Here is an 18,974-nt window from a genome sequence, read left to right on the forward strand (position 1 = left end):
TCTCCGACAGTTTACTATCTAGTAACTTAGACAATTGTTTCAATAGGTTTTCCAGTTGTTAAAATCCTTGGAAAGATGAAATGATACTACTTGCTGATTCATAGTGGCTTTGAATATTTAGATTTAGTGTTGATGCATGTAGCCGCCAACCAGATCTTGTTGTGATTCCACCTTGGTCACGTACAGAAAATATATTGCTTCTACTCATTTTAACTAATTTTGCACAACTTGACAAACACTTCTGAATAACACCTTTCCTGTAATATTTGCAAAATATGTTACATGCAGTTATTTTTGCCTGATATGTTAGCATGCAATTTCACTTCATATCTGTTAATTGTTTTACTACTCTGTTACGTGGATAATATATTTGGTACTCATCTGACAATCCATGCTGCTGGCTGTTGGTATTGGTCCATTGATTCACACATCCACCTTTTCCATACAGGTTGTTTTTATTCACGCCCCAATAATTTTATATGGCACAGGATATTGTAAACAACTTAATAACCATTAGCATACAATGCAATTTTATACACATCCCAGCTCCTTTCACCACGTTGTAATAAAATTTGGTGAAAATGTTTTTGCGAAGTTTGGAATGTGTATCGCAGTTCAACAGAAGGAAAACAGTGTTCAGTAGACCACATTCTGCAACACATTACCAGCATCAAAAAAATATCCTTCACCAATTTTATACGTATCTTGTGTAACCCAAGGTGCTGCTTCTTGATGCTGCCGTAGGTTCAATTTGATGTTCCAGAATCAAGAATTTTATTCACCATAGATCATTTTACAATGATATTGCCTTTGACTTTCCAGATGTACTAGTACATACAGAATAATATGATAAACTATTGTCAGTACATTATAGAATACAAACTATTGTCAGTACATTATAGAATACATTTTAAGCATGGCAGTGTATCAAATTACACCAGGATAGCTTCTAAAAGTTAATGCAATAAGCTATACTATAATCTAATATAATATAGTATTGTATTGTATTGTTTATTGTATACACTATGTAATTACACATGATTAACCACAGAACACAATAATATGTTCAACTACAGACAACTTTCAAATGCTAATATCCTCCTCAGGTATCTCAAAGAATTCTTTAATCTCATAGAATGGATGATCTGACAGCCAGCTGTACCTCTTTTTTTTTTAAAAAAAAAAGTTTATTGAATATTTTGAGTGGGTTTACTTTGTGTGAATTTCCCATTCTTGCTAATCTGTGGCACAGTATGTCAAAATTACCCTTAGTCCTGGTGTTCTGTTCATTTATTTCTTTTCTGGCAATAAATTCTGAAATATTATTTTCAGTATAGAATACAGACACATAGACGTATAAATTCATAATTGTGAGTATTCTGAGTGTGGAATAAAGAGGATGACAGTGCTCCCTATGGTCTCTTTTACATATTATGCGTAAGACTTTTTTTTTTGTAATTTCAAGATGTTTTTGATGTGAGGGGAGTGCCCCCATATAATTAGACCATATGAAATATGTGACTGGAATAGCCCAAAGTATGTCACCCTAAGGTACTCCAAGCTCACTACCTCCCTTAGTTTCAAGATAAGGTGTGCCACCTGAGATATTTTTTCACATTCGTGATCGACATGTTGCTCCCAGTAGATTTTTGAGTCACTGTGAATACCTAAGAGTTTTACCGACTTACTGCCTACTTCATTTGATATTCCCATTGAAAGTTGTTGGGTTTTATCAGGGTTGCACAGGAGCTTATTGGCTGCAAACCAGTCCAGGGCCTTAACAAGTGTTTCTTTTGTTAGGTTATTCAGATCTGAAATGTTCTGATGTGTGGTAAGTAGTGTTGTATCATCAGCATAACACATGATGGGGTGGGCTATGTTTTTAGGTAAATCATTAATAGCTATAATGAAGAAGAAGGGTCCTAGTGTAGACCCTTGTGATACACCTGTGCTGATTTCCATTATGGAAAAATTTACATTTCTGACTTAAACAAATTGTTTTCAGTTACTTAAATAAGAATTTATCACAGCTAAAGTGCTCCCTGTCACCCCATAAAGCTCTAGTTTCCCCAGTAGTACGTCTACAGGAATGTAATCAACAGCTTTGCTTAGGTCACCTAATACCAGTGATACCATGTTATTGTTTTCAGAAGCTGTTAACATTTGGTCAGTGATTTCCAAAATGGCCCCTGTTGTGTTTTTCCCCTTGTGAAAACCAAAACTACATACAACATTGTGTATCATTGCCTCAAATATCTTTGAGAGTATTGGAACAATGGAAACTGGTCTGTAGCTTTGGGGAAGATGTTTGTTCCCTTTTTTTAAAAACTGGGACAACTTTTGATACATTAAGCACATCCGCAAAAACTCCAAATTCTACACATTCGTTAAAAATAAAAGCTAATGGTTTCGCAGTTGAGTGTATTGTCTTTTTAATTATGTTATTTGATAACCAACAACAGTCCATACTTTTAGAATCTGAAAGTTTGGATACAGCTTTTATAAAATCAGCAGGTGTGACAGCCCTCCAGTGAAATACTAGGTTAACAGGCAATGGTGTTCCAACAAGGTCGATTGCAGATGAATTTGTTGCTTTAATACTGTTACTTATTTCTAACTGAGTTTAAAAAGTACTGATTTAACTCCTGAGCTTCAAGCAGAGCTGTTTCTGTGAATTTTGGTGTATTTCTTGTTTTATTATTTGCCATGCTGCCTTGCATTTATTGGGAGCACTTCCTATATAGTTTTCCACTGCTTGCTTTTTTGCCAGAAAAAGTTTAGCTGTGTAGAATTTTTTGCATTTCAGATATGGCCTATGAATGTTCATGTTCTGTTCTGCCCCTTGGTTAGTGATTTGCCTATGCTTCTGGTACAGCATTTGCATGTTTCCTCTAATTTAATTTCTGCTAGCTCTTCTGTAAACCAGTTCAGACTTTTCTTTTTCATTTCACGTGGATATGTTTTATTTTTACTGGTGAGCAAGAATACAATAAATCTCTGTAATTTTTAAAGAAGTTATCAAAGGTAATTTCAGCTTCTCTTTTTCCAGTTCCAACCTGCACTTCCTAATCTATCAACAAACATACTTATGTACTCTTGTCCTCGTACCATTACTACTTTAGGTCCTTCAGTTGTAACTGGCTGCCTCTAACAGAGTGTAAGGGGTAGTGGCTCATAAATCTGCATGTCCACTTCCTGCAAGTCTGACTGTAAAATCTTCCCTATGGAAGTCCACAACAATATCATCTTTGCAGGCATTCTTGCGTGTGGCATGGTTATGTGTACAATAGAGGTCTGAAGATCTTAGCATATTCTAAAATGTCCTAGCAACTGGCCCCTGTGTGTTTGCCATTTCTATGTTGAAATCACCACAGATAGCAATTCTCGTCTTACTCTTCAATATCTTTTTATCTATTAATTAGCATTTTTCAGTAAACAAATTTACATCACCATCTGGCGACCTATATAGGCTAACCACCACCATATTTTCATTCATTAGTTTTACACAACTAAACTCACCATCTAATTCTGAGGAGTAGGCCTACATAGATACATCAGTTCTGGAAAACTTTATTCCTTCTTTGACAAAAATTCCAGCCCCACCATTCTTTCTCTGTTTTCTACATATCATGTCTCCCACAACATTCCCTTGGGGAACGAATATATTTACTTGTTCTTAGGTTAACCAGTGCTCAGATACACATATTTAACATCTACATGCTCAGTGTTACATAAACGTTGTAATTCTAAAATCTTATTTCTAATACAACGTATGTTAACTTGTAGAAAGTAAGTAGTTTGTCTATGTTCCTCTGAGAGCAATTTGACTGTATATTTGAAGTTGTACGTTAATCTTGATGCACTGTGGTCATCTGTGTGAATCTGATGGTCACATACCTGTTCATCCACTTGATGACTCACTTTGTTAACTACTTTCTTCTGTGAAACCACTGCAGATCCTACCAAAAATCCTGGTCCCTTGATTGTAGCTTCTTTCTTCGGGTTGGCTGCCATATTCCACCTGTTTGTATTCTCACTCCTTCAGATTGAGTTGCTATTCTTCTTTTTGCAAGTAGGTCTCTCTTCTTATATGGTGTCTTCTTTCCTGCCACATCATTTGCCGCTTCTTCTAACTTTTGCACTGATCTCTTGGGTATATTTATTTCTTGAGTAATTGTCCTCTCCACACATACAGAATTCACTTTTCTGGATTCTGTTGTTATTTGTGCTGGAGTTGTGTCAGTAACAATTCTCACTAATTCTTTATCTGAGACTGCAATATCCTTCCGTTTAAGTTCTGTTGCTGTTCTGTACACTTCCCTGTTTGTTTCCACTGATTCATAAATCCTTGCGGCATTTAGGTGCTGTCCATGTGCTGTATATATCTCCTTGTTACTAGGGGTATTAATAAAAGAAGTGTTATGGAGGCATTTCGCTATTTTTTTTTTTTTAGTTTTCCATTTGTGGAATGAATTTGTTGGTTTACGCAAGACCATTCAGGCAGGTCATGCCTGTGTGGTACACCAACTACAATCACATTTGTATTTTGTAACACTGACAAGGCTTTATGTAGTGAACGAATTGCCAAGTTGGCTTCATTCTTTGCTGTCATTAGCTCCTGCCCAAATAGCTGCGCAAAATCTTCATTTGTCAGCTTATGCAAGTCATTGCATTTGTTTAAAAAAATATTACACTAGTTGGGACACCTGGTATCACCTTCCCTTCAACATCATATTTATTTGAAGCTAAGTTTAAAATGTTTATTGCACAGTCTCTGCCATGGCTATCACAGGCAACAAATATTTTGGGTCTCCTACTCACTAACTGATTCTCAGGAGCAAAGGTTTGCATTTTCGTTGCTGCACCCTTAGATTGCTTTCCTTTTTGAACTGCATTCTGTGTTGTGGTATGTACGCAGTATTGTGAATCGTGCTTTATGTTGGATGCCTCACATTTGTAGTTTTTACACATTTCTTTCTTGGCTGATTCTCACTTGCATAGTTCATTTGTTAGTACACATATAATTGTTTTTGAATGCTTAAGTTCCTTTCGTATATTCTGAGTTCATTGTTTAACATGTTTTTAAAGGGTCTGTTTTGATTTTCTCCATATTGTCACATTCAGTAGGAAAACAATCACTCCATTTCCAGCTGTTCACTCTATTCATTACATTTACACATGAAATGGTTAGAATAAGTTGTAGTACTCCTTGTGTACAAAGGATTTTATTTCGCACGTCAGATGTTCATCGGTGGGCGTACGTCATACAACTTGTAAAGTCTGACTACATGCTGTTTTTACAAAATTTGATCTAAGACTGAAGTATGGCAGCGTACAAAATCAACTCTATTGATATGGTTTTAAACAGTTACTGTTATCATTACATACTGATTTTGCATTTATACAATTAAAGTTTTTACATACGTCTTCATAAATTACATAGACATACACATAGATTGAAAGTGAATAATTTCATACAAAGACAGGATAGAAACTGTTTCTATTAAGACCATAAATTAAGCGTTTTATCATTACAACAATATATTTCATTAATTTGAATATAGTGGTTAACTGACTGAAAGAAAATTCATGCTAAATTTCTCAGGTGTACAAAGTGATTAATTTTATTGAATGAAAGCCCTAGATGCAAATAACTCATTTTTGTATGAGTAAAATTTTACATTTCTATGTGATCATAATTACAGTTCTATTATCTAACACTAATTAAAATATGAGTATGCTCATTTCTGACTGAAAAATCATCATGTCATATTTTTATTAGGGATTCAAGTAATATCTGGTTTCAAAACATAAAGATAGCTGACTCTCTATGACTTGGAATTATTGGAACTTTAATCATTAATTACTCTATAATTACATCTGCAAAATCATTCCTACGATGTTCCTGAAATTTGTATTGTGTGTAAATTATGATGGTGTATTAGTTTTTAATTCAGCATGTTTCCTTCAGTCTATATAATAGTGAGGACCACTGTAAATAATGTCAAACCAGCAGTTTAAATTAGTATGGGAGAGTGAAGATGAGATTGGAATAGGATATAGGGTCCCAAGGGGTTGTGGTATTACAAAGAGCAGTTAAACAGAATGGGACAGTGGAATGTAATCAAATTAAATCAGTTGATTCTGAGGGAATTGGATTACAAGGTGTGACACCAAAAGAAGTAGATGAGTTTGCAATTTCAGCAACAAAATAACTGATGATGGCTGAAGTGGAGAGTATATCAAATGCTGACTTATAATATAAAAAAGGCATTAGTGGGGATGAAGAATTTATTAACATTTAATATAAATCTACATCTACATTTATACTCCGCAAACCACCCAACGGTGTGTGGCGGAGGGCACTTTACGTGCCACTGTCATTACTTCCCTTTTCTGTTCCAGTCGCGTATGGTTTGGGGGAAGAACGACTGTCTGAAAGCCTCCGTGTGCGCTCGAATCTCTCTAATTTTACATTCATGATCTTCTCGGGAGGTATAAGTAGGGGGAAGCAATATATTCGATACCTCATCCAGAAACGCACCCTCTCGAAACCTGGCGAGCAAGCTACACCGCGATGCAGAGCGCCTCTCTTGCAGAGTCTGCCACTTGAGTTTGCTAAACATCTCCGTAATGCTATCACGGTTACCAAATAACCCTGTGACGAAACGCGCCGCTCTTCTTTGGATCTTCTCTATCTCCTCCGTCAACCCGATCTGGTACGGATCCCACACTGTTGAGCAATGCTCAACTATAGGTCGAACGAGTGTTTTGTAAGCCACCTCCTTTGTTGATGTACTACATTTTCTAAGGACTCTCCCAATGAATCTCAACCTGGTACCCGCCTTACCAACAATTAATTTTATGTGATCATTCCACTTCAAATCGTTCCGCACACATACTCCCAGATATTTTACAGAAGTATCTGCTACCAGTGTTTGTTCCGCTATCATATAATCATACAATAAAGGATCCTTCTTTCTATGTATTCACAATACATTACGTTTGTCTATGTTAAGAGTCAGTTGCCACTCCCTGCACCAAGTGCCTATCCGCTGCAGATCGTGTAGGATGTCTTTTCTCGAGGTATATGTCCGGAGTATAGGGAAGTGAAATGTGGAAGATAAGCAGTTCAGATGAAAAGAGAATAGAAGCTTATGAAACATGGTGCTTCTGAAGAGTGCTGAAGATCACATGGGTAGATCGAGATAACAAATGAGGAGGGACTGATTGAATTAGGGAAACAAGGAATTTATGGCACAACTTGACTAAAAGAAGGAAACATGTTGATAGATCAGAACCTGAGACATCAGAAAATAGGCATTTTGGTAATAAATGTGAGGGACAATATTTATAAAGAGAGATCTTGCCATAAATACAGTAAGCAGGTTAAAATGGATGTGGGTTGCAGCAGTTAAGAAAAGAGATCAAGAGGCTTGTAAAGGATACACTACTGTGGTGACTTGCATGAAACAAGTATTTGGACTGATGATAACAACAATTCATGTTTGTATGTAAGTAACAGCTAGGAGAAAACAGATCCCTGAGATAAGTAATTAGAAAAACAATACTTGTCTGAAAGTACATACACATGATTGTGTTAGTCTCGTTCCCATTAACAGATAACTATATGACCTATTAAATCTCATTTTGTAGCATTCCCTAGATTCTATTTTATGAGGTGTGTTTTTAAGTAAGTACCATCAGCTGCAGCGCCTCAGTCAGCATTTGGCACGTGTGTGCTGTGTACAGCATTGTGTTGGCAAGCCACAGACCCAATTACAGTGTCATTCGGAGTGTTTAAGTTTGTTTGTGAGTATTTGAAATGACTCCTCTGAATGAGAATTCTACCAATTGAGAAATACAGGCTGTGATTAATTTTCTCAGTGTTAAAGGAATGGAAGCAGCTGAAATTAATTTTCAGCTCAGTGAAGTGTATGGTGAAAACATTATGAACAATGAGATGGTACTTAAATGGAAGAGAGCTTTTGAAGATGGCCATAGAAATGTGCACAATGAGGAACAAAGTGGGTGACATCAGTCATCAGTGACGATTTGGTGCAGAAATTTGACCTAAAAGTGATATAGATCAGACACTTTATGACTTTGGCATTATGTGATGAGTTCCCACAAGCATCAAGAAGTGTAATTTATGCAAATTGTTACAGAACATGTAAATTACCAAAAGTTATATTCAGGTGGGTACCAAAAATGTTGACTGACGTGCGCACAAACAATTGTTTAATCAGTTTCTTGACTTTCCTAGAGTGGTAAAGTGAGGGAGGTAATGAGTTCTTAAGCCAAACTGCCACAGGCAACTAATCATGGGTGGATTACATTACACCCGAATCAAAGCAGCAGTGCAGGGAATGGTGGCCACCAAAGAAACTGAAGTTCAAGGGAACAATTTCAATGCAGATAATCATGTGTCCTGTTTTTTGGGACTAGAAAGGGATGCTGCTCGTGGATGTTTTCCTAATGGTGACACCATAAAATCTATGACTTCTTGTGAGTCCTTAAAAAATTGAGCTGCAATCCAAAACAAAAGGCATTGCATGCGAGGTAAGGGGATCATTTTGCTTCATGACAATGTCTGTCCACACACGGCCAATTGAACTCGAGAGCTGATTAGATCAACTGGCTGGGAGCAATGTGATCCATACAGATGTGATCTACTGCCTGGCTACCACATGTTCCTCCATTGAAGTAGCATTTGGTGGTTAGTGCCCCAACAATTATGGAAATAAAATGACTGCATTGCAGTGGTTGTCTAATCAGCTGGCAGATTTCTACAGTATGATATTCAAGAGTTGGCTGTAAGATATGAGAATTGCCTTAATATTGGAGGCAATTATGAGGAAAAGTAGATTTTTAAAATATTTATTTCAAAATGGTAATTACTTAAAAACATGCCTCATAATAATAATGTGTCATATTAAATATAAAAATAACTGTTGACATATGGGTTCAGATGTTAATAACATTGCTGATGGACACTGCCTAATATTGTGTGACTGATGACCCTGTAGATTAGCCCCTTTCCCTCCCAACCAACCAACCAACCTAATGTTGTTCTTTATGTGGATGAATGGATCCTGTTACAATAGAAATAGTAGTATATACAACTTTTTCTGTGCTCGCTGTTTCTTATTATGATTCAATGTGACACATATTTTTCTTTTCAGGTTCGTGATGTTACACATGAGAACACAGTCAGGTTTGTTGGTGCTTGTGTTGACACAAATAACATCCTTATACTGACAGAATACTGTCCCAAAGGCAGTCTAAAGGATGTGCTTGAGAATGGAGAACTAGATTTAGACTGGAATTTTCGGATGTCACTCATACATGACATTGTGAAGGTCTGCACTGACATAATTTAAAATTATGTAAAATCCACTTATACAAACTTAGATTTCTTAGTATTGAACATACTGCAGTTAATCATCCGTGATCTTGAAAATGTTGATTCTGTCATTTAGTCTCAGGAAGCTTTGTTCTATGAAGTCCTCTCCAGTTATGCCATTATCCTGGTTTTGGAAGTGCTATCTTCTGTAGTATCCAATAATTTAATTTTGTTTCCCTGCAATTTCTTCCTATCAGTATTGAATGTAATTAACCAATATTGAGACATCACCATGTTACATGTATTATTTTATTCTGTGGAATCCAACGTCACAAGAATCCGGACTTCTGTCTTTTTGCTGTACTATTTCCAGAAACTCCATTACTTTGTAGCTCCCCACCTTTGCATAAGTGAACAAAGCTTTCTGCTATAAAATACCTTCTTTACTTTGTTTCCTGCATTGTTTCCTACAGTGCCAAGTGAAGTGGTACAGTAATAAGACACTGCACTTGCAATTGTGAAGGTGGAAACTCAGATTCCCATCTGACCATCCAAATTCATGTTTATTGAGGATTACCTAAACTGCTTAAGACAAATGCCAGGGCAGTTTCTTTGTAAAGGACACAGTCAATTTCTCTCCCCAGTCTTTCCCCAATGGCCCTATCATTAATATTACAAGTTAAAACTAATCAATATGCTGCTGACATTTTTTCATTGGGATATAATATTTTATTCACCACAGTTAACCAATTTCAACCATGTTGTCATTATCCAGTGAAATGTGCATATTATCACATATATATATGGACAGCATATTATACATGCTACCACAGATGAAAAGAAAATGCATCCATCAAAGCAGACTGATAAATCAGAGAACATGGTCTAAAAGAGAGTAAAATTTTTAATAAGCTGTAGCAGTGACAGTGAGCTTGATTGTTACAATACTTTTATTCCAAGTTTCAAAAGAGCACGCCATGCTAGTGTTCATCAACAAGAATATAAAATAGCTAGGCTGACATAAGACGGAAAAAGCGTTTCATTAAAATTTTTGAACAGGTCCACAAAAATGAGCCAGTTAAATTCATGCAGACTTTGCAGTGGTATTTAACACTGCATATTTCTGTGTTAATCTACATTTGCATCTATACTCCACCAGCCATCTTGTGGCATGTGGCTAATGCCAGGGCAGTTTCTTAGTGAAGGACACAGTCAATTTCCCTTCCCTGTCTTTTCCCAATGGCCCTATCGTTAATGAGATGTAATCCTTTGTCCCTTCTTTTCTTATTCTGTATTTTATTACAAGTTAAAAGTAATCAATGTGCTGCTGACATTTTTTCATTGGGATATAATGTTTCATTCACCACAGTTCACTAATTTCAACTCATAATTTTAATTAATATTGTGTTTATACTGGTTGCTGGTGAGGAGGAAAGTTAGTTATTAGTATTTTATTAATGATCTCATTCATAAGATGCCATATCACAGTCATCACAGTCGCTCAAAAAAGTTATAATTAAGCTTTATTTGTTTAATCAGAATTGGACGATGACTCTCCTTGTCCACAGTATCGATGATTCGAAGCGATCTGCAATCCTGTGTAAACAAAATGTCTTGGTTTTCTTGCATTGTGTAGTCAGTCAGGAAACCTCAAATCAAGCAATGTCTTGGTTTTCTTGCATTGTGTAGTCAGTCGGGAAACCTCAAATCAAGCGGAAAGATTGCTTTGATAGAGTTTAATTATCTGATGAAATAATGGAGCTCTTGGATCTAATAATTGCAGGTTTGTTTCCAATTCATCGGAAGTTCCCTTCTGATTACCAACGAAACACCACCTCCAGGCAAATTTCCAATTATAGAATACATATATAATAAAATTCCTGAGACACCTTTGATGTAAATGCTCAGTATATATTTTCTTGAGTAGCATACAATATATTTTCAATCTATTTCTTCTAGTAATCTCGATAGCAAAATTACAATTATTCAATGTGGCTATTCGGCACGGAGAAGTTCCTAGAAGTCCTCTCAACACACCAGAGAGAATATTACAAAGAGTAATTATGCGCTCATGGAATAGTAATAGTACTGTACTACTTTGCGCATCGATTCTGCTAGTATATAGATGGTCAGGTAGGAAATGTAATTCACTCATAGAATTGTGCAGGGATAATTAGTAGAATATAAAGAGATATTACAAACCATGTTGTCATTATCCAGTGAAATGTGCATATATATATATAAACAAAGATGAGGTGACTTACCGAACGAAAGCGCTTGCAGGTCCTTCCATTATATATATATATATATATATATATATATATATATATATATATATATATATATATATATATATATATATATATAAAAAGAAAGATGTTGAAACTTACCAAACAAAAGCGCTGGCAGGTCGATAGACACACAAACAAACACAAACATACACACAAAATTCTAGCTTTCGCAACCAATGGTTGCCTCGTCAGGAAAGAGGGAAGGAGAAGGAAAGACAAAAGGATATGGGTTTTAAGGGAGAGGGTAAGGAGTCATTCCAATCCCGGGAGCGGAAAGACTTACCTTAGGGGGAAAAAAGGACAAGTACACTCGCACACACACACATATCCATCCACACATACACAGACACAAGCAGACATTTGTAAAGGCAAAGAGTTTGGGCATTTTTTGGGCAGAGATGTCAGTCAGGGCGGATGTACAGAGGCAAAGATGAAGTTGAAAGACAGGTGAGGTATGAGCGGCGGCAAATTGAAATTAGAAATTAGCGGAGATTGAGGCCTGGCGGATAGCGAGAAGAAAGGATATGCTGAAGGGCAAGTTCCCATCTCCGGAGTTCTGACAGTTTTCCCACGTGGAATGTTTCCCTCTATTTTATATATATATATATATATATATATATATATATATATATATATATATATATATATATATATATAAATATAAAAAACAAAGATGAGGTGACTTACCGAACAAAAGCGCTGGCAGGTCGATAGACACACAAACATACACACAAAATTCAAGCTTTCGCAACAAACTGTTGCCTCATCAGGAAAGAGGGAAGGAGAGGGGAAGACGAAAGGAAGTGGGTTTTAAGGGAGAGGGTAAGGAGTCATTCCAATCCCGGGAGCGGAAAGACTTACCTTAGGGGGAAAAAAGGACAGGTATACACTCGCACACACGCACATATCCATCCACACATACAGACACAAGCAGACATATTTAAAGATGTCTGCTTGTGTCTGTATGTGTGGATGGATATGTGCGTGTGTGCGAGTGTATACCTGTCCTTTTTTTCCCCTAAGGTAAGTCTTTCCGCTCCCGGGATTGGAATGACTCCTTACCCTCTCCCTTAAAACCCACTTCCTTTCGTCTTCCCCTCTCCTTCCCTCTTTCCTGATGAGGCAACAGTTTGTTGCGAAAGCTTGAATTTTGTGTGTATGTTTGTGTTTGTTTGTGTGTCTATCGACCTGCCAGCGCTTTTGTTCGGTAAGTCACCTCATCTTTGTTTTTATATATAATTTTTCCCACGTGGAATGTTTCCTTCCATTTTTTATATATATATATATATATATATATATATATATATATATATATATATATATATATATATATATATATATATACGGACAGCATATTACACATGAAAATGCCTCCATCAAAGCAGACTGATAAATCAGAGAACATGGTATAAAAGAGAGTAAAATTCTTGATAAGCTGTAGCAGTGACAGTGAGCTTGATTGTTACAATACTTTTATTCCAAGTTTCAAAAGAGCACATCATGCTAGTGTTCATCAACAAGAATATAAAATTGCTAGGCTGACATAAGATGGAGAAAGAGTTTCATTAAAATTTTTGAACAGGTCCACAAAAATGGGTCAGTTAAATTCATGCAGACTTTGCAGTGGTATTTAACACTGCTTATTTCTGTGTTAATCTACATTTCCATGTATACTCCACCGGCCATCTTGTGGCGTGTGGCAGAGGTTATTTTGTGTGGCACTGTCACTTTTCGCCTTTCCTGTTCCAATCATGAGTGCTTCATGGTGAGAATGATTGTCAGTAAGTCTCCATGTGTGCTCAAATCTACCTAATTTTACCTTCATGGTCTTTTTGCGAAATATACATAGGAGAAAACAATATACCTGGGTTTAAAACTGTTCACAAAAGTTCAAAAGTTGAATTATGTGCCAGTGAGGTAATTAAGTTTGTCATAGGGAAACTATAAAATATTTATGACTTAATCATGGCAGATCATGAAATGAATGTCTCTAAGATGTTGATTTAGTAGGTCTCTTAATTAAATACATCACATTCATGAAAAACCATCGTGAGAAACACTTGTCAATCAAGACTGCTAGTTTTGGCCAATATCTAAAACAGAAGGACATTTGAATAGAGAATCTGGTAATACTTTGGCACAGTTTATTATACTCTTTATGGATATTTGTGACCAGGAATGAAACATGAATCCATCGTCACACTACTGAGCAGAAATAACTGTCCTAATCCTAAACAATAGCTTGCAAGAGTTTACCAAAGAACACAAAGTGCATTTTGCCAGGTGGAAAGTTAATGACACTGTATTGTGATATTACCTGTGTGTAATCCGAAAAGATTTCTCAGACAAAGGCAGAAGCATAACTGGCTCATATTGTACGCCACTATTAAATAATTTGAAATAGGAGTTGGCTGTAAACAATTGAAATATGAACACAATAAAATGCTCTTTCATGATGAAAATACTTGCATATTACACCCATGACTAAGTTATAAGTAATTTCTTTCTAAAGCTTAATTTTAAAATTTCAGATGCATAGAAAAATTTTCATAAGGCTTGAAGTGATAAGTTTAATTTTCGTAGTGTACCTAGATTTATTTCTCCAGTGGGGCACAAGAATTGCAGTCATAGGTATTAAGCATTTAGTTAATCTAAAATTGGTGTTAGTAAATTGTGTTTGTTTTATATTGAACTCAATAGCAATTAATTTAATCCAGTGCAGTTCTGATTTGCAAACAAGTACACCAAATAGTTAGTAATTAGTTAATTAGTTCTATTCTTTCATGTGTCACATTTTGTCAGCTTCAAACAATGGAAGATCTAAGTTGGAATTTAACAGTATTATGAAAGGTGCTACTCACCATATAGCTGAGATGCCAAGTCACAGATAGGCACAACAAAAAGGCTGTCAGAAAGTGAGCTTTTGGCAAACAAAGCCTTTGTCGAAAATGAGACAACATATACACACATACTCACTCAAACGCAACTTGCACACACATGACCACAGTATATGGCAGCTGAAGCCAGACTCACTATTGAGCAGTCTGGCCCCAGCTGCCAGATACTGTGGTCATGTGTGTGTGAGAAATTCTGTAACTTACCAAACGAAATCGTTGGTACATTGATAGGAACAATAACAAACACAAACACACACACAAATTTCAAGCTTTCGCAACCCATGGTTGCTTCATCAGGAAAGAGGGAAGGAGAGGGAAAGATGAAAGGATGTGGGTTTTAAGGGAGACATATGTAAAGGCAAAGAGTTTGGGCAGAGATGTCAGTTGAGGCGGAAGTACAGACGCAAAGATGTTGTTGAATGACAGGTGAGGTATGAGCAGCAGCAACTTGAAATTAGCAGAGGTTGAGGCCTGGTGGGTAACGGGAAGGGAGGATATATTGAAGGGCAAGTTACCATCTCCGGAGTTCTGATAGGTTGGTGTTAGTGGGAAGTATCCAGATAACCCGGATGGTGTAACACTGTGCCAAGATGTGCTGGCCGTGCACGAAGGCATGTTTAGCCACAGTGTGATCCTCATTACCAACAAACACTGCCTGTGTCTGTTCATGTGAATGGACAGTTTGTTGCTGGTCATTCCCACATAGAAAGCTTCACAGTGTAGGCAGGTCAGTTGGTAAATCATGTGGGTGCTTTCACACGTGGCTCTGCCTTTGATCGTGTACACCTTCCGGGTTACAGGACTGGAGTAGGTGGTGGTGGGAGGGTGGATGTGACAGGTTTTACACCAGGGGTGGTTACAAGGGTAGGAGCCAGAGGGTAGGGAAGGTGGTTTGGGGATTTCATAGGGACGAACCAAGAGGTTACGAAGGTTAGGTGGACAGCGGAAAGACACTCTTGGTGGAGTGGGGAGGATTTCATTAAGTATGGATCTCATTTCAGGGCAGGATTTGAGGAAGTCGTATCCCTGCTGGAGAGCCACATTCAGAGTCTGATCCAGTCCCGGAAAGTATCCTGTCACAAGTGGGGCACTTTTGGTCTTCTTCTGTGGGGGGTTCTGGGTTTGAGGGAATGAGGAAGTGGCTCTGGTTATTTGCTTCTGTACCAGGTCGGGAGGGTAGTTGCAGGATGCGAAAGCTGTTTTCAGGTTGTTGGTGTAATGGTTCAGGGATTCAGGACTGGAGGAGATACGTTTGCCACGAAGACCTATGCTGTAGGGAAGGGACCGTTTGATATGGAATGGGTGGCAGCTGCAATAATGGAGGTACTGTTGCTTGTTGGTGGGTTTGATGTGGACGGATGTGTGGAGCTGGCCATTGGACAGATGGAGGTCAACGTCGAGGAAAGTGGCATTGGATTTGGAGTAGGACCAGGTGAATCTGATGGAACCAAAGGAGTTGAGGTTGGAGAGGAAATTCTGGAGTTCTTCTTCACTGTGAGTCCAGATCATGAAGATGTCATCAATAAATCTGTACCAAACTTTGGGTTGGCAGGCCTGGGTAACCAAGAAGGCTTCCTCTAAGCGACCCATAAATAGGTTGGCGTACGAGAGGGCCATCCTGGTACCCAAGGCTGTTCCCTTTAATTGTTGGTATGTCTGGCCTTCGAAAGTGAAGAAGTTGTGGGTCAGGATGAAGCTGGCTAAGGTAATGAGGAAAGAGGTTTTTGGTAGGGTGGCATGTGATCGGTGTGAAATGAAGTGCTCCATCACAGCGAGGCCCTGGACGTGCGGAATATTTGTGTATAAGGAAGTGGCATCAATGGTTACAAGGATGGTTTCCGGGGGTAACAGATTGGGTAAGGATTCCAGGCGTTCGAGAAAGTGGTTGGTGTCTTTGATGAAGGATGGGAGACTGCATGTAATGGGTTGAAGGTGTTGATCTACGTAGGCAGAGATACGTTCTGTGGGGGCTTGGTAACCAGCTACAATAGGGCGGCTGGGATGATTGGGTTTGTGAATTTTAGGAAGAAGGTAGAAGGTAGGGGTGCAGGGTGTCGGTGGGATCAGGAGGTTGATGGAGTCAGGTGAAAGGTTTTGTAGGGGGCCTAAGGTTCTGAGGATTCCTTGAAGCTCCACCTGGACATTAGGAGTGGGATTGCCTTGGCAAACTTTGTATGTAGTGTTGTCTGAAAGCTGACGCAGTTCCTCAGCCACATACTCCCGACGATCAAGTACTACGGTCGTGGAACCCAACCCTTGCCCGCTGGAAGAATGGCGATGGATTGGTCAGCCTTCAGATCATGGATAGCCTGGGCTTCAGCTGTGGTGATGTTGGGAGTAGGATTAAGGTTTTTCAAGAAGGATTGAGAGGCAAGGCTGGAAGTGAGAGATTCCTGGAAGGTTTGGAGAGGGTGATTTTGAGGAAGAGGGGGTGGGTCAGATTTTGGGGGGAGTGGAGCTGGACGTGGGAGATTGAGTAGATGGGAGAGACTGGGTGTGTGTGCAATGAGAGGAGGTTGAGGTTTGCTGGAAAGGTTGTGGAGGGTGAGTGAGTTGCCTTTCCGGAGGTGGGAAACCAGGAGATTGGATAGTTTTTTGAGGTGGAGGGTGGCATGCTGTTCTAATTTGCGGTTGGCCTGTAGGAGGATGCTCTGAACAGCTGGTGTGGATGTGGGAGAGGAAAGATTGAGGACTTTTAATAAGGATAGGAGTTGACGGGTGTGTTCATTGGCTGAGTTGATGAGTAGGTGAAGGATTAGGCGGGTGAGGGCTATGGATTGTTCAGTTTGGAACTGGTATAGGGACTGATGGAGAGAAGGGCTACAGCCATAGATGGGAACTTTAAGTGTGAGGCCTCGGATTGTTCAGTTTGGAACTGGTATAGGGACTGATGGAAAGAAGGGCTACAGCCAGAGATGGGAACTTTAAGTGTGAGGCCTCTGGAGGTAATGCCAAATGTCAGACAAGCCTGAGTAAATAAAATATGGGAGCGTAATCTGGCTAGGGCAAAGGCATGTTTGCGGAGGGAATGTAAATAAAACTTAATGGGGTCGTTGTGGGGATGTTGTGAGGGTGACATGGTATTAGAAGGTGGAAAGTGTAACATGAGGCTGAAATGAAAATGAAAATAAAAATATATGGGTAGAGATAAAGGTGAACTAGAAAGCAACTGGGGATCTGGTGTGAAAAAAGTTGAAAAAGTGTTGGTTAGAGCTGAGCTATGTTGATCCTGTGGTGAACTTGGGTTGGTAAACAATGATGTGCACAAAGGTTAGGTGGTTGTGTTGCCTCCAAAACCAGTTTAAGTGTGGAGAAATTTAGGAAAATTTCAAAAACACTGCATGTAAATGTATTAAAAGGAGTGGTTTTGTGGTGGCAGATTATGAAAATGTGGCTAACAATTGTCTGACAAAGAAATAATGACGTTAAAACCTGTTGGAAGCGGCTAAAAATGATCAGTGATGTGGGAAAAACGGAAATGGAAATAAAGTGAAAGTTGTTAGAACTAGCCGAAATGGTTGTTTAATAGGTGGAAGAAACTGTTTGTGAGCTGGGAACGGTGGATTTTATAGCAGTGGTAGTGTTGGAAGCGGGAAAAAAGTTTTTCGTTATGGTTATGGTTTGGAAGTGGGTTACGTATTATTGAGTATATATAGGCAGGATAAAATTGTATGGTAGATTACGCTAAAAAGGAGAAGGTGAATACAAAGTGAAACTACTTGCACAAACAAAAAGAGAAAGTAAGGTGACAGAAAAGATTTCGAAATGCAACAGTGACAATAACAAACGTAATTTTTAGGTTCAAATTAATGATATGAATATAATGGAGGGAAACATTCCACAAGGGAAAACTATATCTAAAAACGAAGATCATGTAACTTACCAAACAAAAGCATTGGTATGTTGATAGAGACACTAACAAACACAAACACACACACAAAATTCAAGCTTTCGCAACCAAAGGTTGCTCCATCAGGAAAGAGGAAAGGAGAGGGATAGACGAAAGGATGTGGATTTTAAGGGAGAGGGTAAGGAGTCATTCCAACCCCGGGAGCGGAAAGACTTACCTTGAGGGCAAAAGGGACAGGTATACACTCGCACACGCACACATATCCATCTGCACATATACAGACACAAGCAGACATATGTAAAGGCAAAGAGTTTGGGCAGAGATGTCAGTCAAGGCGGAAGTACGGAGGCAAAGATGTTGTTGTTGAATAACAGGTGAGGTATGAGCGGCGGCAACTTGAAATTAGCGGAGGTTGAGGCCTGGTGAGTAACGGGGCGGCAGTCACGCGCGCGCAAGTGCGTGTGCGCGTGTGTGTGCACTGGAAGCTCTCTTTCTGACAGTCTTTTTATTGTGCCTATCTGTGACTTTGCATCTATGCTATATGATGGGTGGTAACTATCCTCTTCATAATTTTGTTAATTTCTTCTGTC

General features: G+C 38.4%; 1 protein-coding gene across 1 annotated transcript in view; it reads left to right on the plus strand.

Moving 5' to 3' along the window:
* Positions 1-18,974, plus strand: part of LOC124613268 (atrial natriuretic peptide receptor 1-like) — a 412,251-nt gene that overhangs the window by 98,449 nt on the left and 294,828 nt on the right. Inside the window, exon 2 of the mRNA XM_047141960.1 lies at positions 9,186-9,362. Within this exon, the coding sequence (XP_046997916.1) occupies positions 9,186-9,362 (177 nt within the window). The remainder of the gene's footprint in view (positions 1-9,185; positions 9,363-18,974) is intronic.

This window comes from Schistocerca americana, chromosome 4 (assembly GCF_021461395.2).
Source record: "Schistocerca americana isolate TAMUIC-IGC-003095 chromosome 4, iqSchAmer2.1, whole genome shotgun sequence".
NCBI classification, from domain to species: Eukaryota; Metazoa; Arthropoda; class Insecta; order Orthoptera; family Acrididae; genus Schistocerca; species Schistocerca americana.